Source organism: Dermochelys coriacea, chromosome 7 (genome assembly GCF_009764565.3).
Source record: "Dermochelys coriacea isolate rDerCor1 chromosome 7, rDerCor1.pri.v4, whole genome shotgun sequence".
NCBI lineage: Eukaryota > Metazoa > Chordata > Testudines > Dermochelyidae > Dermochelys > Dermochelys coriacea.
Genome location: NC_050074.1, coordinates 26,759,164 through 26,783,648, shown reverse-complemented (window position 1 = coordinate 26,783,648; position 24,485 = coordinate 26,759,164). Strand labels below are relative to the sequence as shown.

At 38.1% G+C, this 24,485-nt stretch overlaps 1 protein-coding gene across 1 annotated transcript in view; it reads right to left on the bottom strand.

The window, feature by feature from the left end:
- Window positions 1–24,485, bottom strand: part of ERC2 (ELKS/RAB6-interacting/CAST family member 2) — an 858,283-nt gene that overhangs the window by 323,885 nt on the left and 509,913 nt on the right. Inside the window, 1 exon segment of the mRNA XM_038411791.2 lies at window positions 11,980–12,140. Within this exon segment, the coding sequence (XP_038267719.1) occupies window positions 11,980–12,140 (161 nt within the window).

The window sequence follows — 24,485 nt, the reverse complement described above, 5'->3', positions numbered from 1 at the left end:
GTGAGACACTGGAAGAAATACAGGGTGAAAAGGGGATTAAAGAACAAGCAGAGTGATAAACCCAAAGAGGATGAAAATGCATAAAACAGGCTCCCCTTTGGCTATAAGACTGTTTTAAAAACTTAATTATTCTTGAAAATATAATGGTTTAAAATTATAAGAGAAGGGTTTACAGACTACAGTACCTTGTAAACTTAAAAAAGTAGTTTATGCAGTTCTTAAAACCTAGAACTTTGTGAGTTTTGCCAATCCTCTAAGTATTCTAGTCTCTAGGGAGGGCACTTTTCTCAATCCTCACTCTTGCAATCTGTACTTTAAAACTATCATTTTGCTACTTGTATCCTCATGCAGACTCTCTTATTCCCTGAAGGCCAATAGCACAAGCAAAAGGGCATTCGGAGTTATGGTCTTTAACCTCTCCAATGTGCATTAGTTGACTTCATGTAATAGGTTCTTGAAAAGAGATTTGAAAATTCATCAGGTTATTAACTAGGTGCAGTCAGCCTGTTCCAGCCCATGGTGGTAGTGTGGGAGAGAGCTTTACTGCCCACTATGGAGAGAAAATAAATATTTTAGGAACCTAGAAAACATGATTAAAGCAGAAAGGTCAAAGAGACAAGGGGAATGTCTCGGGAGGTCCTGGAAGAGTCGGAGGGAGATTTTATATTGAGTCTGTACCAAAAAAGCCCTGTGAAGATTTCTGAGGTTGGGAGTGATTTGTTCTCATTTCAGAATAAACATAAGACATGCTGCCACGTGATGGAAAAATTATAGTTTTTACTGTTTCGACACAGTGAAGCTATGAAGAAAGGAAATACATGGTGGGTTTTTGTTTTGTTTTCCACTTTTACTGACAAGGAAATAGAAAAGGAACAAATGGATAATATTCCATACATAAAAACTAGAGAGATAATCACAAGAGTGTGGAAAAATAAAGATGGGGATGATAAAAGCGAAAGCAGCAGCTGCATCCCCTTCCCTACCAGGTTCTGCAGAAGACCCCACACTCGTCTGTTTCAGTGTGCAAGGTTTGGGTGGTATGTGGCTGGGCACATTCAGAGCTGGGGGTTTGCCACTTCATGCAGAAGCATCACCTCTAAACCCATAACAATTCTTTGTGGAATTTCCAAAAGAGATAATCACTTAAGCATGAAACTTCTTTGCTTTCAAGATCCACATCTCTTACTCCCCTAAACTGACTGAGGTAGGGTATAAGAATGTCTGGAGAACCAGTGGCAACATGATCTCTAACAATAATATGCTGCAAAGAGATAGGAACTCAGAAAACAACACACAGGGGCAGCCCTTCCATACACATTCCCTTCCTGCCTTGCAGATGCCTCAGAAATACACCCGAATCACTGGTCTGTCTCACAACTGGATGGCCATGCCCATGGTGGAAAAGAAAACCCTCTGGCTGGAAGGGATGGTACCTCAGGAACCTTGCAAGTTAAAACTTGCTGTTTCCCAAGTTACATACCCTGTGCAAGGTAAAACAAGATAAGTTTAATCTAGTTACAACTACAGCCCTGTAACACAGCATCTTACAATGTAAAAATGATGAGCAATACAGTACAGAAAAAAAATCTCTTTCCAGCACCTGTTTGAAGGGGATCTTTCCCCTGGAATCCAAGCTTGTATATTTCATATTTAGAGAGCTGACATTTGGCAACTCCCCCAATTATGAATTGTCCAGATTCAGCAGCTGTTACCATACTTTTTCTAATTGGCTGAGTATGACTGGTTGAATTCCATGTAGATCAAAAGGATTAGAATGTATCTTTTGTAATTGCACACTGTGTGCAGTTGAACCATTGTCATTTGGTTTATTGTGTGAAGGCCATATCATTAGTGAAAAAAGCACTGCAGCCATTCCCTAGTGAAAAGGAAAACTATGTTTTTGGACTGTACACTCCTAGCACTTCCTAAGTGCAAGGGCTGCTATTCTGCTCAGCTGCTGCAAAGGGAACACAAGACATGACAGAGGCTCCTTGCACTTTCTCTTCCCTGGAAATACTCAGGCAAAGACCGGGCACAGTATTGCCCCTTTTTTCATATTCTGAAGATTGCCTGAACTGGTCTAATGACATTCCAATGCCAGGTGCCATCATGTTATGAAAACAAATTAGAACTATAACCTACAGAACAAATGAAAGGAGGAGATGGTACACTTTCTTCCTTGTGGGAATGAATAACCAAATGTCACGAGATTTTATCAAATAAAGCCATGGAGAAACCATAGTATTTCACCCTAAAAGCACTATTACTGAGTTCTCATCTAAACAGACATGTGGTGTCTTTAAATGACTGAAGCAGTTTGCCAAATAAACAGTTCACTCAAATTATTCTCACAGAGAGAAGCATTTTATTGCCCTGTTCCCCTTTAGTGTTTTTCTTTTTTAAACATCTCTTCATTTTGGTCAAGCAAACTTCTGTTCCAGAGAACAAAGCCCTCATTTGGATTCCTCTAATCTTGATGGTGTTTGCAAGGTGGTGTCAAAAAAGTTAGTCAAGGCATGCTGAGCTACAGGTCTGTGGGGCAAAAAGCTGTCACAGGAGACTTTCCACCCACCTTAGAAGGAGACCACATTACCATTCTAACTATTTCCTATGGAAGTCACAGTTGTATCAACATCCTGCTGTTTTGTTTGTATTTAACTTGGGATATGACTCTCTATACTCTCAGCATGAATCCTACAATTAAATGGAAACAGTCCACAGGTTACAAAAAACAGCCTACTATTCTACTTTTCAAAAGGTATATTTTTAGAGAGAATCAATTTGTTGCCTATTTACTCATCATTATAGTAAATATAATTATAGCTCAAACAAAATAATATAAAATGTTAAATTAGTTTAATGAAAACACTTTTTCTCCACAACTATACATTAGCAAAGTATCTAATGCATATTCAAATCAACAGCTGGCTGCTTAAATAATTTATATAATAGGGAAACTATTAAAACTATCTTTCCCAATATATAGGTTGACATTCATAGTGCTTTGTGTTAGGACTGAGCAAACGATTTAGAGAAAATTGTTCATATGCATCCTATTTTCAGAACAGTAGACTAAAAAAATCTGATCCTGGTATTTTTGTGTAGATTTGGAGTTTATCCAAACAGTATAGGGAATCACATAATATCATATATCCAGTCCTATTTATTCTACAATTATCCTCAAGGCACTGCTTGTTAGAACAACAGTCTTGAAACTAATTCAGTGATATGTCAATATTTTTACAGGAACATCCACAAACATCTTCCAGGTACCAGGTGCAGAGAGAGATTCAGGTAAGAGGCTGTATTATCCACTTACTTGTTTTCCTCCTTGAACAAGAACAGTGTTGCAAACTATAACAAATGAAGGAGGCAGCATCACTTCACAAACACATGTACATTAACAAGACATCATTAGCTTAAATTTTGCCAGTTTTAAAAAGTAAGGTAAAAGTACTTTCAGAGACTAGGCCTACCCCTAAATTACCCTGCTAATCTTTTCTATTTTGTTCATGTGCTTTTCTCTCCCCTATTGCTGCATGAATGACCCACACAAACAACAGGGGAAATTAACTTGCTGCCTACACACAATGACTTAACCACCAAAGATAAGGAAAGACAGCGAACTTCACAGTACTGAGAGTCCTTCCCCATTACACTCCCTCAAAGAGGTCCCTACGAGTATATGCTGCCTCCTTTCCTCCTATATCTTCGCCATCAACAAAGCCCTAGAAACACTTCCTTCCCCCACCAAATTACCCAAATGAGACTGTCCCCCTGAGCTCCACCTGGACCCATCCAAGATCTCCCCCACCAAAAAACAAAACCAACAAAAACCCTTTCAAGGCAAGCAGGGAGAGAGTTTGTGGCACCTTAGAGACTAACAAATTTATTAGAGCATAAGCTTTCGTGAGCTACAGCTCACTTTCATCCGATGAAGTAAGCTGTAGCTCACGAAAGCTTATGCTCTAATAAATTTGTTAGTCTCTAAGGTGCCACAAGTACTCCTTTTCTTTTTGCGAATACAGACTAACACGGCTGCTACTCTGAAACCAGGGAGAGAGCTGATCAACTTTAGAGACCAGCCTCCTGCCTGAGACTGGCCTCTAGTGGCAATTGCAGCTGCCTCTTCCTTGCTTTGCAGATCAGCACAATCATTGATTGGTGGGGAGAAAAGTGTTCAGCTCTGTCGTAATATGCAGCAGCCTCAGATTTTCTTTCTCCCCCGCTCTGCTGCTTCATTCTCTCTCTTCTTCCCTCTCCCTTCCTTTCCTTTCAGGTGGGGCTGAAAGTTTGGTGGGAGCGTATTCCCCTTTTCCCCTTAAAATTGCAAACATAAGAATACACAGCTGCTGCCAAAAGCACAAAGAAAACATACTGAAAAACAGAGACAAGTAATGTTTTATTTCCAATTCTCTTTCAGTTATAGTAACCACAAGTGTTCCGGTAACAATGGAAGTGATTTTTAAGTTGGTGATATCAACCACTCATTGGAGAATCTTACGAAAAAATGAACAGATTTTGTGGATAGCACATCACAGTGTTCTGCTTGTGCTATTCAATGTGGGGAGGATCATTTCATTAGGGACCCCAAAGTATCCTCTCTTTATGAACAAGCCATCTACTTGGTACAATCTGGCCCATTCTAAAGGACGAAATAGTTCTTCACAAATATTTTTTTCCTGAGTATCGGGATTAAGTCATCTCAGGCTGGACTGCTTTAGCAGTAGCTAGAGGGTACCTACCTCTACACTTCAGCTGGGAGCTGCTTCTCAGTGCAGGGAAACAGACATGCAGGAGCTCTGCTCAACTAGCATGCTAAAAAATAGTAGTGCAGTCAGGATAGCAGAGGTGGCATCTTGGGTGAATCGACTGGGTAATCCCACACAGATTCCCTAGGTACATACTCAGCTAGCCCAACGCATCGCCCCTCCCATCCTGGTTAAACTGCTATTTTTAGCATGATAGCTTAAATAGAGCTAGTGTGTGTCTGTCTACTTGCGCTGGGAAGCACACTCCCAGCTGTAGTGTAGACATACCCATTGTGATGGTATGAACTATCAGAGACAAGAAAATTACCCAACTTTCCTTTCAAATTGCTGGCAGGAATTATGTTCCGGGTTTACTACGAGTCTCCTCCAATACATCACTGAACTGATCAGATGCTTAAAAGAAAAATTCAGTGCATAATATTAACGTCTCTAAAACTCTGGCTGCACTGACCTTCAAGTCAAAACAGTGATGTGCAGTTTCTGTATAATGTGTGGAACTGATCCTGTGAACACTTATTACCAAGTGTAGTGCTTACCACCCTCATCTTCACTGACTTGATTAGAACTGCAGAGGAGTCAGTTTTTGAGATCCTAATTTTAATCACTGCATTCTGCAAAAAGTCAATTCCTGGACTTTTTTTTTAAAGGAAAAATATCAGTCAGTTTAGGTGTTAAGGAATTTTGTTAATGTTTAATGGTTGCGGCTTGGATTTTTTATATATAGAATTAAAAATGGAACTAACAGGAAGTGTGCCAATTATCACTTTGCCATCTTACTTTGTGTGATATATCCATTCCCCCGCTCTTCATCTGTCTTCGTCTTTATAGATTGTGAGCTCTTCAGAGCAAGAATAGGATCTTCCTCAGTGTAAGATAATACTGACACTTTTAGGAAGATAATAGCGATCCTATCCACACACTGAAACCCACTCCACATGAGAAAAGTATATTGGTTTCATATGCAGAGATAGCACAGCAGTTTTCATACGTTGCATGTGTGAACTACATGTGATTCCATATAAGTCCAATATAGAAAATATGAGCAATTTGCAATTAAGTGAAATATATTTTTGTTTGATGTGGGCCTATGAAAAGCGTTTGACAGCAACCTCCGTCTAGGACTGACTGGAAGCACTGCTTCTGGGGAAATTATGCTGCCATGCAAAAGGGAAGCTAGGCCATTGTGAGTGCCCTGTGATCTGAAAAAGCTCCTCACAAATATGGGGGTCATCTGAAAGATTGAAAGGCTGGACCTGCTGCCCACACCACATAGAAGAAACGCCTCCTTCCCCACATTCTTAAGTTTTAAGATAATGGAGTGGCTGATATGGGACTTGATTAATAAAGAATTAAAGGAAGATAATGTAATTAATGCCAATCAACAAGGGTTTATGGAAAACAGAGCCTGTCAAACTAACTTCATTTTTTCTCATGTGATTACAAGTTTGATTGATAAGGGTAACAGAGTGGATGTAATATATTTAGATTTCTGCAAGGCACGTGACTTGGTACCGCATGACTGTTTGTTTAAAAAACTAGGAAGATATAAAATTTACATGTCACACATTAAATGGATTAAAATCTGGCAAACTGATAGGTCTCAAAGCGTAACAGTAAAAGGCAAATCAACACAGAATATGTGTGTGTTTTAATGGAGTCCCCCAGGGACCAGTTCTTGGTCCTACACTATTTAACATTTTATTAATGACCTGGAAGAAAATATTAAATCATCACTGATAAAGTTTGCAGATGACACAAAAATTGGGGGTGTGATAAATAATGAAGATGATGGGTCAGTGATTCAGAGGCATCTGGATCAGTTCATAAGCAGGGTGCAAGCAAACACTGTATTTTTATATGGATAAATGTAAATGGAATAAAGAATGTAGACCATAGTTACATGATGAGGGACTCTATCCTGGGAAGCAGTGACTTTGAAAAAGATTTGGGATCATGGTGGATAATCAGTTATACATGAGCTTCCAATGAGACACTGTGGCCAAAAGAGCTAATGTGTTTCTTGAATGCAGAAACAGGGGGATCTTGAATAGGAGTTAGAGAAATTTTACTTCTATATTTGGCACTGATGAGACTGCTATTGGAACAATGTGCTCCGTTTTGGAGTACATAATTCAAGAAGGATGTTAATAAATTAGAGAGGGTTCAGAGAAGAGCACAACAATAATTAAAAGATTAGAAAACATGCCTTATAGTGATAGACTTGAGATGCTCAATCTATTTAGCTAACACAGAGAAGGTTAAGGTATGAATTGATTACAGACTATAAGTACCTACCTGGGGAATAATTATTTAATAATGGGCTTTTCAATCCTGGAGAGAAAGATATAATGTGATCCAATGACTGCAAGTTGAAGTTAGACAAATTCAGAATGGAAATAAAGTGTCAATTTTTAAGTGAGAGTAATTAACCACTGGAACAACACACTAGCCGTCATGGTGGATTCTCCATCACTGACAATTTTTAAATCAAGATTGGATGTTTTTCTAAAACATTTGTTCTAGGAATTATTTTGGGGAAGTTCTGCGGCCTGAGGTCAGATTCGATAATCACAATGATCCCTTCTGGCCTTGAAATCATGAAGATGAAAGAAACTTTTCAAGGTCAGCGTTGTTGAGTTTCCACAAGATTTTTAGTTTTCCACTCATTAGGTATAAGGAAAGGATTCAGCCCTAGTATGTATTTTTAAATTGCAGGGTCTAATTTCAAGACAACTGAAACATTTTAAGAGACAGTAAATAATTTCTGAAATCTATATTAAGTTATTGACATTATGCAATACAGAAACTTTTGAAAAAATAGTATATTTTACATAATAATTAGCTCAGTGATTTTATTATGCTTAGAAGGCACCAGTTATAAACCACACAGAAAGCATTAGGACAAATAGGCAAAATGATGGATTTGAACATATGGTATATTTTAACAAGTATGCATTACTCCCATTAATGCCAGTATGAATTATATGTGCACATTGAGAAAATAATATGCACCATAACACAAATATTTTCTCTAGAAATTATATCACTCTTTATTGTCAATAACATGCGACTCTTGCTCTAAACTTCAATGTTGTGGAATGCTTAAAAAAATAAATCTCATCTTTTCACATGTTAACATCAAGCAAAGAATATAAGGAGATGTTTATCTCATTCCAGTGAACTTTCTCTTCTTTGAAGGGCACTTATCTAATGAGTGGTGCTCTCTCTCAGAGTCCAGATAATGCACTAGATTAAGTTGCTACCTGGTTTTATTCTAAAGTTCTTTAAATAACTTAGTGTACATGGAGACTTGTAATGACAACTGAAGAATTTGTCTAAAACTGACAACTGATTATACCCAGTGAATTAAGATGAATCTTGGCAATGTCAACCAGATGGATTTAGAATGGAGAGCTATGTTTGGAACTTTAACATAATATAAGCATAGGAAATCATCATGAAAGTTCTTAAATACACAATTCATGCCTATTTGACTATAAGCCAGCAGTCACAAATTGTATCTACTCCGCATTAAATAATAAAATGGTAAATATCGATTATGGAGCTATAGTCTGGTCTGCTAATTGAATTAATACACTATCAGAGAAAAAGCAGATGAATAAACACTATGCTAGTGTATTACTACTATGTAGAACTGTCAATATTCTGTCATCAGCTGTATGGATCTAATTTGATTCACGGTTTGGTTATTAGAACATAATGTATATTAATAAAAATAATTAAATGCCATGTAGTTTTCAAATGCTCTTTCATTATGTACCTCTTTCAATAAGCAAGTATATAAAATCAAACTCCTTTGACACATATTTGTGAATTATTCTTATTGGACTGGACTATTTAGTAAGTATATTATACAATGTACTGCAGATTTTAGTAAATCAAAGTATTTCCTTAATATATATATTAAGATGTAATTAAGATGTAAATTCATATTATAAATTCTACATCTTATATGTTCTGAAACAATATTTAGCATTAATATAGCTCTTTTCATCCACAGAACTCAAAGCATGATTTATTACGGTTTTTTTTATGTTTTCTAAACTTTTTATTAAGGCAAAGTTACAATATTTTTTTAAATAGCTTTAGTGCAGTAATAAGATTGTGGTAACAAACACTTAAAAAGTAACAACATTACGAAGTTGAAGCGCAGGTCTCCACTAAAAAGGGCCTTTAGAAAAATGGCACTATGAAGTTCCACATTAATGTGTACGTCATTGCTTTCAATGTCAGATCAGCTCTATTTTCTATCTCCTGGCTCTGCAAAATCATCCTGGATTCTGACAGTCATAATAAATTCTTTCATATTACACATCATCACAAGTGATAGAGGTTATGCTGACCAAGGCACAGATACACCCGTGCAGCCCTACTGTGTTAAAATCATCTGATAATCCCATTCAAATTAAGTATTTTCCCAAACATTAACTCAGCCTTATATCACATCTCACATAGCAGTATTTTATGGTATGCTGTAAAACAATAATACATTAACATCTGTTTTATTTACCAAGGAAAGTAGGCCCAATCCTGTTTTTCCCTAAATCATTAGCAAAATTCACATTGACTGCAATGGGACTTGATCCCTGTGGTAGGCTCCAGGGAGATCCCACATGTTTAGAGAGAAGAGACTTCACAAAAGGCACAGGTTTAAACTCCAAATCTCTCTCTGGAGTTTTTAAAAATAGATGGAGTTACAACTGCTTAAAACTGGAGTAATAGTGAATTTGGGACTTTCACTTAATCACACTGGCCTGCAAGTGGCCAAACTGCAAGAGAAGATGACAGTTAGGAGACCCACTGCTGCCTATGAGTAGAGCCCTACCAAATTCATGGTCAGTCCATTTTGGTCAATTTCACAGCCATAGGGTTTTAAAAATTGTAAATTTCATAATTTCAGCTATTTAAATCTGAAATTTCACAGTGTTGTAATTGTAGGGGTCCTGACCCAAAAAGGAGTTTTGAGGGGTTCGCAAAGTTGTGTGTGGGGGGGGAGGGTTTGTGGTATTGCTTCCCTGACTTCTGCACAGCTGCTGGCAGCGGTTCTGTCTTCAGAGCTGGGCAGCTGAAGAGTGCTGGCCAGAATCCCAGTTCTGAAGGCAGAGCCACTGCCAGCAGCACCGCAGAAGTACGGATGGCATGGTATGGAATTGCCAATCTTACTTCTGCACTGCTGCCTGGAGGGCTGGGCCGTCAGTCAGCAGCTGCCACCCTCTGGCTGCCCAGCTCTGAAAGCAGCAGCACAGAAGTAAAGATGGCATAGTAACATATAGCCACCCTTACTTCTGCACTGCTGCTGGCCGGGCACTGCCTTCAGATCTGGGTGCCTGACCACCAGCCACCGCCCTCTGGCCTCCCAGCTCTGAAGGTAGTGCAGAAGTAAGGGTGGCAATACTATGACCCCCCCTGCAACTCTCTTTTGGGTCAGGACCCCCAGTTTGAGAAACTCTGGTCTCCCCCGTGATATCTGTATAGTATAGGGTAAAAGCACACAAGAGACCAGATTTCATAGTCTGTGATGTGTTTTTCATGGCCGTGAATTTGGTAGGGCCCTACCTATGAGGTATCCTTCATTTATGTATAAGTAAGTAAGTTTGCTTGGTTAAGGTGTTTTGTTTTGTTCTGTTTGCTTGGTTCAGGTGTTTTGTTAGTTGTCCTGGTTCATATTTTAGAGATAAACATTGATTTTAAAAAACTGTATGTCAAAGGTCGAACAAAGGGTCGAACATACATGCATTCACAAGTCTAGAAAAATTATAAACCAAGAAATTAAAAGGCAACAATGTAAAAAATAATTAAGCTGGCTGTAAAAAGTAATTATCAAAAGCTAAAGAACAAACAACATTGACAACTATGTAAATGAAGTAAAAACAGTATCCGATCCATCACAAATACTTATTTCCTTAATTAGGTATGTGTGTTACAAGATATTGTCATCACAGCATTAGTGGCTCTGAGAGCCACTAATTGTCTGCTCCTATATATCCAATCCCAGTCTTTGACACTTTTCTATTTCTGGGCTAGGACAACTGAGTCTTCTATCCTCTATTAGGTCCTTTATCCATAAAGGTAGGTAACCCATTTCTATCCAAAGTGAATTAAAGCTCTACATAGACTTTACAAGCTAAGAATCTCAATCAAAAGATGCACTCCAAATATGTGTCTCCAATATGCATGAGTGTCTGTACAGCCACCCAAACATCCCACAGCAACAGCCAGAATTTCCCTTACAATCTTTATTAATGTTACCCAACAATTGATAGTTTTGGTCAGTCATACCCAATATGCATCCTTTCCATTAAGGCGGGACCTTATCACTTATTTAATGCAATTGACTACAGCAAACAAAATTATACAGTCAAGACAGATGATCATTTGAAGTTGTATTGGCACTAAGCCTCTGATTCAATTGCAGCTGAATCTGCAGCTAACAACTATCTATATGAAAGAAAGCTATAAGAAAACAGAAAAGTAAATAAAAACTGCTTATGACTGCATCTGGTTCCCTATTTGCTCACTAAACAGTAGTAGCATCAATAATGAACCATGTACATTTCCACTTTTTAATGTAGACCAGAGGTGAAAACACCCATTGCCTTCACTGGGGATATGATTGCACCCAGATATTTATAATTAACCTACATATTATTTGATATCCCTCTTTCAGTTTGACATATGCAGAATTATACCATATACCAGCTTTTTTCAGCTTTTTTACTGAAAGATGTGACCGCATCGTAGTTTTAACATAACTCAGTGGACAAATTTGCTTTGTGCCACAGGTGAACCCTTTTCACATCAGAATAAGGCAGAACATTATGGAAATTTAAAACACTGATAACGAATGGAAACCAATTCATATTAAAATATTTCAGAAGCTTTCAACTTAAGTTAAACTGTGCTGATACTGTATTAGTATCTAAACACTACATGGCAAATGGAAGTTATAACAAAACACTTTTTCAAGAATTCTACCTGTGCATGTTGTTGACTTCCCAATAAATACTACCTTCATAATCCAAGGATATTTTATTGTATTTCTTCATTTTAGAGGGAACCTAACTCACACACATTTCTTAAGAGGTCCTCAGTTTCAGACTGTTTAAATATGAATATAGAACATATAGAACAGGGGAAAAATGGAAATTGCAATGCATCTAGTATCAAGAGGAGTAAATGTACTTACTTCATTTCTAATATTTCTTCAAGCTGTTTTCTCCGCTCTATTCTAAGATTAGCCAGATGTGCTTCTTTCTCAGCCAGAGACTGCTGTGTTGAGGCAAGACGGGCTTTGGTAGCATCCAATTCTTGTCTGGTCTTTTCCAGTGCATTCATCAGTTCTTCTAACTAAAAAGTATAGATTGTTTAAGTTCCATATTGTTCATAGCAAATAATATTTTATAAACACAGAAAAATCATAGTAGGGCTGAATATAAGTGGAAGCATTGTTTAAATCTATTCCTACTTTTTACTGGTTAAAAAAAATCAGTTCTTAAACATCAGGAAATGATTGAGTTTCCAAAAATCCATCTAGTCACCAATAACATTTATACAAACCATTGAACTAACGTACATTACCAAGAGCCCTTCAACCTGTGCCATTGCCATAAATACTTCCTACACCACTTAGTCTATGGAACTCATTATGGACCTGTGGTAGTAACTCTATAGTTCAGGCTCTAATAGCACTTCCATTATAAACTGATCTTGACACCACACAAAACTTTCACCAAAAACAGCTCCTTTCAGACTTACATTTTATGTGACAACTGGTGAGAATCTCTGATGAGTGTATGGAGCATGTGGAACAGGGGAAGAGCTAAAGTTCTGACATTTGAACATCTATTTTTTAATTCATGGAATATATTCTCAACCTCAGCTCCGTTTTAGAAATTTTTGGGGAGATTTCCCAATAAATATGAAATGCATTCATGGGGAATTGATTTAAAAAAAACCCTACTTTAAAAAGTAGCAATTTAGAAAAAAAGTATAGGCTGTGTTATAAAAGTGACATAATATTATTTAAAGAATAAAACTCAACCTTTGCAGAAAGGAAAATATATATTACACTTGCCTGGCAGCAGCAGGACTGTCTTGTGGGTAGATCATTACATTTACAGAACTGTTACGTCTATATGACAGGGTAGAAGGTCACTACATGGTTACTGCTAAAAAGCACATTAACTTCAGCATGGCTTCCCCTTACCCTTGGCACAGAAACTCAGCAAGTTAATGAATGAGATAAGACTGGAGACTGCAGGCCAATCAGACTTGATGTCATCCACAGGTCCAAATTTTGCACATGTGTGAGAAGAGAATTAAGCTTCCAGTACATACAGGCTAAGTGCAATGGTCCTAAATTGGGGCTTTCGCTTTGATTTTTTTTTGTCAGAGTAAAACCATTTTGTATTTGTTTTATGCACCTCCTACAAACAAATGAGGAATAAAACACTTGAAAAGTAAGATTGGTCACTACAGATATTTTGTTGCTCTTTTCTTTCTTTCTTTCTTGTAATCTGCTAAAAATATAGTAGCCACTGTAGTAATTGCTACATCACTAAATACAGACTGTGGTATACTTTGGGGTATAATGTGAAGTTTAATACTTTTTGAAGAGTTTTATGTGAACAGTAGGTGGCAGAGATCCCCAAGATACTGCAATTATGATATTTAGAGAAATTACTTCCTGTTTTGGTTTCTTACTCACCCACTCCTCTCTCCAATAAATTAAAATTATATAAATTAACCAACAGCGGAGGAAAATATGTGATGCATTACATGAGAATAGCCAGAAAGTGATAGGGGAGGGAGCCAACTGGAATATATCCAACCTGACTGCTTTTTTTTTTCTGTGCTACCATATTGTTGATACTATGGAAGCCAAGTAAAAATGTTTGCTTTTGCTGGTGTACAGAAGAAGTCTGACAAAATTCAGCTATGATCATATAATCAGCCTGTCTACAGAGAAAATAAGATGTTTTCCCCAAGTTCATTTTTAATTACTGCTTGTCTCTGTGTTGTTATTTAAGTCCTACTACCATGCAATCAGCACATATAAACCACATACTTCTTTTTCAAGTTGAGCAAATACTGTGTTGCTTTTCTCCCACATAACAGCTCTGTGAAGCAGAATGAACACTATTATATGAATCAAACAACAGTAATCAGACGCAAACATTATTTGAAAACTTATATATTACTTAACCCCTTTACCATAAGTACAGTACAGCCATTCTCTATTGACATTCCATTGAGGTTGATGGGAAATTAGAATGTGCCAGGTACATTCAATACAGAAGAAGGCATGTTCTACTAGGACATACCTAGAATTGTCCAGCTATACTGAAAGGACACTTGATATGGATTAAATCAGGCTGCAACTTTATTATTAGATGTCTGGGACTATCTGTCAGATAAAAGTGTACAGTGCAGGCAATTCCATGTTCATTCAATACACACGGCTACCCTTCCTCTGGCAAGACTGGACAACGTCCGTCCTGCTTCAGGTGCAGTGCAGTCATTAGCAACAGCAAGGAAGAGGTTAATACCTTTCAAAATCTTTCCACCCTGCCCCTCAAAAAGTAAAACTGGCGAAATACAGATATAAATGAAACAACAAAGAGAAATGATGTTCATCCTGCGACCAGTTCTGTGTAGGCGCAGAGTTACACTGATGCAGAGCCTCTTGCAGGGTGAGGACTTTACATTTATTTGAAAATAGCTATTACTGCCTTTCCACAGTGACTAGTTCCTAGAAAAGTTATACTTGGGAAAATACATATTGAAAGAGAGAAAATCAGCACTGTGACCTACAGAAAAAAAGAAAAAGTGAACAAAAGGAAAACTAAGGATGAACACAAGGGGGTGGGGGTTACTTGCAATAATTTATAATATCTTTGATCATATAATGTCAATATGTTACCATAAAAATAAAAATAGGATTTAATGTTCTACATATTCATATACAAAGGCACTTACCTTGTCCCTAAACAAGTCCAACTATATATAAAACTTAACTTAATATTTTTCTTGTTTTAATAGGATTATTCCAAAATCTCATCCTTAAATTTCTCCAAACCCTGTATGTTGTTTTATCTATTCAATTCACATTAATAATAAGTGCCATGTAATTAAGTCCCCAATCTATTACTTAAAGTCATTTGCATCTGTTAATAGTAACATTTATAAAGATCCAGGCCTACAAAGTGATTCAAATGCATGGACCCTTATTTCACAACAGTGACATCAAAGTCAGTGGAACTCTGGAGGTGTGGGCCTGTATGCAGTATAAGACCCTGAATTGGAATAACAGCATCATATCTAAAGTCTTAAAATTTACTTTTTCCTTCTCCTGAAGCATTAGCCAGATTTGTCCTACTGTGTGTTGATAGACAACTCACATCAAGTTTCCTATCAAATCATTTGAAAATATTTTTAAAGCATGTAAAGCGATCATTATCTTTCAACTGTTAATGTGCTGACATTTTTATTTATTTATTTTTTACTTTATTTTGGGAAATAAAAATGTCAAGTAGATTTGTAAAAATATCTACACATAGAAGTGATGAGATTTTAAAGGTAGAGAGAATTTTTTTTGAAAGGTGAATAAAAAAACTGTTTAAGACAACAAATCATTAGCATGTATAGACTCAAAAGCTATACATTCATTTATATTTTTAACACAATATTTGCAAATCAATTCCTCCTTCACTTTTCTGCCAAAACTTAAGTTCAGGGTTCTATGTTTCCTTACCTACTTATCTCACAAATATCTAAAGCAGCACCAGGATTTCATTGGCAGGCAGGCTGGTAGCATAGAAGTGTAGGACTGGAAGGGACCTCCAGAAGTCTTCTAGTCCAGTCCTCTGCACTCAAGGCAGAACTAAGTATTATCTAAACCATCCCTGGCAGGTGTTTGGCTAACCTACTCTTAAAAATCTCCAATGATGGAGATTCCACAACCTCTCTAGGCAGTTTATGCCAGTGCTTAACTACCCTGATAGTTAGGAATTTTTTTCCTAATGTTCAATTTAAATCTCCCTTGCTGCAATTTAATCCCATTGTTTCTTGTCCCATCCTCAGAGGCTAAGGAGAACAATTTTTCTCCCTCCTCCTTGTAACAGCCATTTATGTATTTGAAAATTGTTACCATGTCCTCCCTAAGTCTTCTATTCTCCAGACTAAAGAAACCCAATTTTTTCAAGCTTCCCTCACAGATCAAGTTTTCTAGACCTTTAATCATTTTGCTCTTCTCTGGACTTTCTCCAATTTATCCATATCTTTCCTGAAATGTGGTGCACAGAACTGGACACAATGCTCCAGTTGAGGCCTGGAACAGTGGAAGAATTACTTCTCATGTCTTGCTTACAACAGTCCTGCTAATAATCACAGAATGATGTTTGCTTTATTTGCAACAGTGTTACACTGTTAACTTATATTTAGTTTATGATCCACCTTGATCCCCAGATCCCTTTCTGCAGTACTCCTTCCAAGGCAACCATTTCCCATTTTGTATGTGTGCAACTGATTGTTCCTTCCTAAGTGGAGTACTTTGCATTTGTCCTTACTAAATTTCATCCTGTTTACTTCAGACCATATCTCCAGTTTGTCTGGATCATTTTGAATTTTAATCCTATCCTCCAGAGCACTTGCAACCTCTCCCAGCTTGGTATCATCCACAAACTTTATAAATGCACACTCTATGCCATTATTTAAGTCATTGATGAAGATATTGAACAGAATGGGACCCAGAACTGATCCCTGCAGGGCCCCACTTGATATGTCCTTCCAGCTTGACTATGAACCACTGATAACTATTCTCTGGGAATGGTTGCACCCACCTTATAATAGCTCCAGTTAGGCTGTATTTCCCTAGTTTGTTTATGAGCAAGTCATGTGAGACAGTATCAAAAGCCTTACTAAAGTATAGCAGGAAGTGATTTTCAAATACCTTCTTCGAAAATGTATGTGTGTGTGATTGCTAATTCACAATCAAGGTCAGTGCCCCTACATATATATATTAAATATACACACTCACATTATATTATAAAGTATCAGACAACCTTAACTATAGGCAACGTTGCCAGCTACACCTGTAATATATTTAAAGTTCTAGAAAGGGAGAAAGATCTACCATAAGCCCGTACCCTAACAACAGAACCTATTCACATCCCTGACGCTGGGTTAAAATGATAAAAGATTATTATATGGGAGAGAATTAATCTATCACCATTTAACCCTAGTATTATGGCTGTGCAGAATCCCCGATATTTGGCATTTGGTTTTAAGCTGAATATCAGCTTTCTGAATTTTGCAAATATCTAGTTCCTTTGCTGTTCCAATCGCCGCTGAGAGGAAGAAAGGGAGCATTGGGGATTTTTTTTCTTCTCTCTCCCCAGAAGGTAGAAAAGTGACAACAGATTGCTGTACTCTGTTCCCCTGGAGGAGCAGTGAGACCAGCACTAATATTATCCTGTCTCTCACAGGAGTTCTTCAATTTCTCCATTGTCCATGGAAGGTAGCTGAGGGATCAGCTTATTGTTGGTCAAATAGCAGCTTTATGCGTTTTTCGCACACCTCTATAAAGTATAAGAGAAAGTTTGCATATTCAACAACTTCCTAACTTTATTAGTCCAGCCCTTAGAGTGGATCCACTTTCCTTCCATAGTGAAGTGTCTATTCTCCTGTCAGTCCATGTATGTATATTGATAGGATACTCTATACACAAAAATCACAAGAAGAATTTCTCTCAAAGTCACTTTCTCATCAGCAATCTAAACCAAAATCCAAGCAGTATTGTAAAGTATTTTAATTATCTGCTGACGGCAAGTAATGATAATCTTATTCTTCTAATTACCCTTATTATGGGATTTTTCTACCTTTATCTCTATTCTACCTCACATCTCTTCAGCATTACTGCCTTACAGCGACACCTATTGGAAAAGGTTGAACTTGTAGCATCCAGAAGCTCCCTCATGGCTGTTGGCTAGATGTTGTAATTACTAAGTAAAGGTTTTATTTAATCTCAACCGTTGGAAGAATTTATTTTGGGGATCTCATTGAATTTTGGGCTCAGTCTTTTAAGATGAAACCCTAAACATCCTGAATCCATTACTAGCTCCTTTTTACATTTCTGGAGGGCCTAATTTCACCAGTTTCCTTATTATAATAATATAATAAATGAGCTATTAAAAACAGTGAATTTTTTCAACCCAGAAAGCTTAATCAAATGTCAGCATTTTGAGGATCTCACTTTGACTAAATATGTTTATTCTCAATATCTGAACTGAAGTTCATCATTTCTGGGTGGCAGAAAAACAAGCCAAGCTACTATGCTGTAACTCTTATTCTTAGTTTTCAATATGTTTTAAACAATCCTCTCTCCCTCCAAGTCCAATTAACACAGTTTCACACCAAGATATGAAAAGAAAGAAGTGAATGTGCAAAAAATATACATCTGAGTAACCAGATTCTGTTAAACTAAACAGGGTTAAAGTTCAAATGAATGACAGTTTGTTAAAAATGCCCTTGGGCATTCTTAATTCCAGATTGGATTCGGCTCAACGCACCTCACGCTAACATAATATAGCTTCAGTGAGTGGGAAAAGGGGGAGGGGGGGAAGGGGAATCATATGTTTTTACAGTTCAAGTATGACATACTTCTGCGAGATGATGAAGAACTGGCAATCTTCCAACAATTAGGACTAATATTATAAGTAATATTATCTTAAAAGGGTTGGCACTTCATTTTAACAACAATAATAGTGATAAATACATGAGTTTTGGATTTCCCTTACTGATTTTTTTTTCACATACCAGTATGCACAGTGATCATACTAATTTAAAATGTAATATTTTGTTAGCATATTTAGACCATTTATGAATTTTACATACTAAAATACATGTTGTGATATCGCACTACTGCTTATGTAGAATTATCTTAGTTGCCACTGTTATCTAAACAATATTAGAATTAGTGAGAAGAGGTTATCAAGAAAGCTACAAAAAACAACAGATCTTCTATTGTATTTGTTCAACTGAGAATCAACTGGTTTAGAAGTTGTTTCAGTTTTCTTGGAAAGTTATTTCTCTTCACATCAGTTGGGAGCAGTTCCCATTCTTTTGAGTTCAACCTATATTCTATGTAGACTGCAATAATCTGCAGTTCTGTGAATATGGAATTGATAGGAGCTAGACAGCCCCTTCCAGTGTAAAAACGTGGGACTGGCCAAAAAGAATGATTCCATAAGATTCTCGCCATGTAGCAACTACCAAATAGTTCTATCTTTGGGTTGGAAGGACAAAGTTTGTCCCTCTGCGGAGCCAGGCCTACACCAAATCACACAGATGGGGGAGCAGTGGGAGGCCAGGGCTCTTCACACACAGAGGCCTCTCATAGTGCAAGTATGTGACTAAAAGAACCAGGCAGAGAAAAAGACGGGCTAGTGAAGGAGAAACAGAGCTCAGAAACAGGTTCGCAGAGTTGGAAAAAAGGGGCACAGCAGGTGGTATCTGAAGAGATGGAGAGGGCAAGGAGGAAGAGAAGAACAGCTAGTCCTATTGGAAGAGGGCAAGAGTCAATGGAGATAACACCAAATATGAGTCCAAGGAGGATACAGGATGGGTGACAGAGGATTGCAAGGGATAATAGGAATCGAGAGGACTTGCAGCCAAAGGGAACAGGGGATAGACTGGAGAATCGTATCATCACCAGGAAAAGGCAGGTCTACGTCATTGGGGACTCCTGACAGAGAAGGATAGACAGGCCTGTAACAAGAGCATATCCAGAGAACAGAAGAGTGTGCTGTCTGCTGGGTGCTAAGAAACAGGATGTGGACCTGATGCTGAAGAGGATCCTAATGGGAGTGAGAAAGAATCCACTGATTGTCCTTCATGTGGGAACAAATGATACGGCTAGATTCTCGCTGGAACGTATCAAGGGAGACTATGCCAGGCTGGGGAAGACGCTTAAGGAAATTGAGGCTCAGGTGATCTTCAGTGGGATTCTGCCTGTTCCTAGAGAAGGGCAACAAAGGTGTGACAAGATTATGATGCTCAATAGATGGCTCAGGCACTGGTGCTATAAGGAGGACTTTGGGATGTATGGCCACTGGGAGGCATTCATGGACAGAGGACAGTTCTCTCGGGATGGACTTCACCTGACTAAGGAGGGAAATAGACTTCTAGGATGGAAGATGGCACAACTGATCAAGAGAGCTTTAAATTAGGAATCTGGGGGAAGATGGTTGGGAGATGTCCCGGTAATCTTCACGCCGGATTTTAACATTGAGAGGGAAGAAAATGAAGTAAGAAAGGACACAGCTGTTGGTAGGAGAATGGACATAAGGAGGAAGGGTAGTATACATACCAGTCTAATAGGTGATACTGGTGGTAGAATGTCTGTGCCTAATCGGGTAAAGAATGTGAGCGAGGCCAAACAGCAAAAATTAAGATGTTTGTAAACCAATACGAGGAGCCTAGGTAACAAAATGGAGGAACTAGAGCTACTGGTGCAGGAAGTGAAACCAGATATTATAGGGATAATAGAAACATGGTGGAATAGTAGTCACGACTGGACTACAGGTATTGAAGGGTATGTGCTCTTTAGGAAAGACAGAAATAAAGACAAAGGTGGTGGAGTAGCATTGTATATCAATGATGAGAGAGACTGTAAAGAAATAAGAAGTGATGGAATGGATAAGACAGAGTCTGTCTGGGCAAATATCACATTGGGGAAGAAAGCTACTAGAGCCTCCCCTGGGATAGTGCTTGGGCTGTGCTATAGACTGCCGGATCCGATCTGGATATTGATAAAGACCTCTTTAATGTTTTTAATGAAGTAAATACTAATGGGAATTGTGTGATCATGGGAGACTTTAATTTCCCAGATATAGACTGGAGGACAAGTGCTAGTAATAATAATAGGGCTCATATTTTCCTGGATGTGATACCTGATGGATTCCTTCACCAAGTATCAGAGTAACAGCCGTGTTAGTCTGTATTCGCAAAAAGAAAAGGAGTACTTGTGGCACCTTAGAGACTAACAAATAAATTTTAAATAAATAAACAAATAAACTCCTTTTCTTCACCAAGTAGTTACTGAACCAACAAGAGGGGATGCCATTTTAGATTTGGTTTTGGTGAGTAGTGAGGACCTCATAGAAGAAATGGCTGTAGGGGACAGCCTTGGTTCAAGTGATCATGAGCTAATTCAGTTCAAACTAAATGGAAGGATAAACAAATATAGATCTGTGACTAGGGTTTTTGATTTCAAAAGAGCTAACTTAAAAAAAATTAAGGAAATTAGTTAGGGAAGTGGTTTGGACTCAAGAACTTGTGGATCTAAAGGTGGAGGAGGCTTGGAATTACATCAAGTCAAAGTTGCAGAAACTATCAGAAGCCTGCATCCCAAGAAAGGGAAAAAAATTCATAGGCAGGAGTTGTAGACCAAGCTGGATGAGCAAGCTTCTTAGAGAGATGATTAAGAAAAAGCAGAAAGTCTACAAGGAGTGGAAGATGGGAGGAATTAGCAAGGAAAGCTACCTTATTGAGGTCAGAACATGTAGGGATAATGTGAGAAAGGCCAAAAGCCAAGTAGAATTGGACCTTGCAAGGGGAATTAAAACCAACAGTAAAAGGTTCTATAGCCATATAAATAAGAAGAAAACAAAGAAAGAAGAAGTGGGACCGCTAAAGATGAATGGAGGATGGAGTGGAAGTTAAGGATAATCTAGGCATGGCCCAATATCTAAACAAATGCTTTGCCTCAGTCTTTAATGAGGAGTTTAGGGATAATGGTAGGATGACAAATGGGAAGGAGGATACGGAGGTAGATATTACCACATCCGAGGTAGAAACCAAACTTGAACAGCTTAATGGGACTAAATTGGGGGGGGCCCAGATAATCTTCATCAAAGAATATTAAAGGAACTGGCATATGAAATTGCAAGTCCATTTGCAAGATTTTAATGAATCTGCAAACTCAGGCGTTGTACTGTATGACTGGAGAATTGCTAACATAGTTCCTATTTTTAAGAAAGGGAAAAAACGTGATCCGGGTAACTACAGGCCTGTTAGTTTGACATCTGTAGTATGCCAGGCCTTGGAAAAAAATTTGAAGGAGAAAGTAGTTAAGGACATTGATGTCAATGGTAATTGGGACAAAATACAACATGGTTTTACAAAAGGTAGATCATGTCAAACTAACCTGATCTCCTTCTTTGAGAAGGTAACAGATTTTTTAGACAAAGGAAACACAGTGGGCCTAATTTACCTCAATTTTAGTAAGGCGTCTGATACGGTTCCACGTGGGGAATTATTAGCTACATTGGAAAAGATGGGGATCAATATGAAAATTGAAAGGTGGATAAGGAACTGATTAAAGGGGAGACTACAACGAGTCACACTGAAAGGTGAACTGTCAGGTTGGAAGGAGGTTACTAGTGGAGCTCCTCAGGGATCAGTTATGGGACCAATCTTATTTAATCTTTTTATTACTGATGTTGGCACAAAAAGCAGGAATGTGCTAATAAAGTTCGCAGATGACACAAAGCTGGGAGGTATGCCAATACAGAGAAGGACCAGGATATCATACAGGAAGATCTGGATGACCTTGTAAACTGCAGTAATAGTAAATGCAAGGTCATGCATTTAGGGATTAATAACAAGAATTTTTGTTATAAACTGGGGACGCATCACTTGGAAGTAACAGAGGAGGAGAAGGACCTTGGAGTATTGGTTGATCATAGGATGACTATGAGCTGTCAATGTGATATGGCCGTGAAAAAAGCTAATGCAGTCTTGGGATGCATCAGGCGAGGTATTTCCAGTAGAGATACGGAGGTGTTAGTACCATTATACAAGGCACTGGTGAGACCTCATCTGGAATATTGTGTGCAGTTCTGGTTTCCCATGTTTAAGAAAGATTAATTTAAACAGGAACTGGTAAAGAGAAGGGCTACTAGGATGATCCAAGGAATGGATAACCTGTCTTATGAAATGATTGCTCTCTATAAATATATCAGAGGGATAAATGCCACAGAGGGAGAAGAATTATTTAAGCTCAGTACCAATGTGCATACAAGAACAAATGGATATAAACTGGCCATCAGGAAGTTTAGACTTGAAATTAGACGAAGTTTCTAACCATCAGAGGAGTGAAGTTCTGGAACAGCCTTCCAAGAGAAGCAGTGGGAGCAAAGGACACATCTGGCTTCAAGACTAAGCTTGATAAGTTTATGCAAGGGATGATATGATGGGATAGCCTAATTTTGTCTATTAATTGATCTTCATTTATTAGTGGTAGATATTCCCAATGGCTTGTGATGGGATGTTAGATGTGGTGGGATCTGAGTTACTACAGAGAATTCTTTCCTGGGTGTCTGGCTGGTGAGTCTTGCCCACATGCTCAGGGTTTAGCTAATTACCATATTTGGGGTCAGGAAGGAATTTTCTTCCAGGACAGATTGGCAGAGGCCCTGGAGGGTTTTCGCCTTTCTCTGCAGCGTGGGGTACGGGGCTTGCTTCCTCCTTGCTGGAGGATTCTCTGCACCTCAAAGTCTTTAAACCACGATTTGAGGACGTCAATAGCTCAGACATAGGTTAGAGGTTTGTTACAGGAGTGGGTGGGTGAGATTCTGTGGCCTGTTTTGTGCAGGAGGTCAGACTAGATGATCATAATGGTCCTTTCTGACCTTAAAGTTTATGATTCTATGATTCTACAGGACTATGAGGGAACACTGTGTTACCCTTCAACTTTTTTCCACCCAACAGAGGACTGCATGCCCTTTGTCCACAGCCCATCTGGGTCCCTCTACCTTCTTCTTGAAAGGCTCCCAAACCAAGAAGAATCATTCCCAAAGTTTTGGGAAGGTGCTGGTGGATATGGTGCTGTGGAAAGTGGCTGCCCCTGCCCCTTTCTGCATGGAAGGGTGCGATCCACATACAAACAAAAGGGGAAAAGAGAAGTGGATGAACAGGCTTTAGAAATGTAATACATAGGCACTGGAATAAACTATGTGAATGATTTAACAAAAAATTAAAAATAAGCTACTTAGATTCCAGGAGGGTAGTTAATGTTCATTTTGGGTCATTTGATAATGGTATAACCAATGTAAGGGACTAAGAAAGTACACCCAAGAAATATCAACCAGCAAGGTATTGTACACATTTTTAGTAAACATATACTGTATAATTTAAATCTACTTTAATGTACATTAGCAACAGCTTTTAAAATACCACCCTGATTTGGTTGGTTATCCTTTCAATAAGAAGGCAGTAATAATTGTCAAAGAGATGTCATACTGCTGACAGCAAGTGCTGAAAAGAAGGTCCATTATTTCAACCTTATAATTATTGCTTCATAGTGAGTAAAGTAGGCTTTTTAAAAAAGTGTTTTACTGCTTATGACATGTACTAGACTGACATCTCAAGTAGCTGAAACCTATTTAACGACAAAAGAGAAGCAAGACAGGTACAAGCACAAGTTTCCCCACATGGCCCTGCCAGGATCATTACTAAGGATGAGAGGTAGTTCAGTCTCCCTGATATTCATGTATTGCTCTCTCAACTGAGTTTATCAACAAGATGCCAGTTACTATCAGTTGGGCCTTTATGATGGGGATGCCTGCCATCCCTATGTAAATGTCCTGTAGAATTTAATAAAAAAGTATGACTTTCTTTTACGTATTTTAA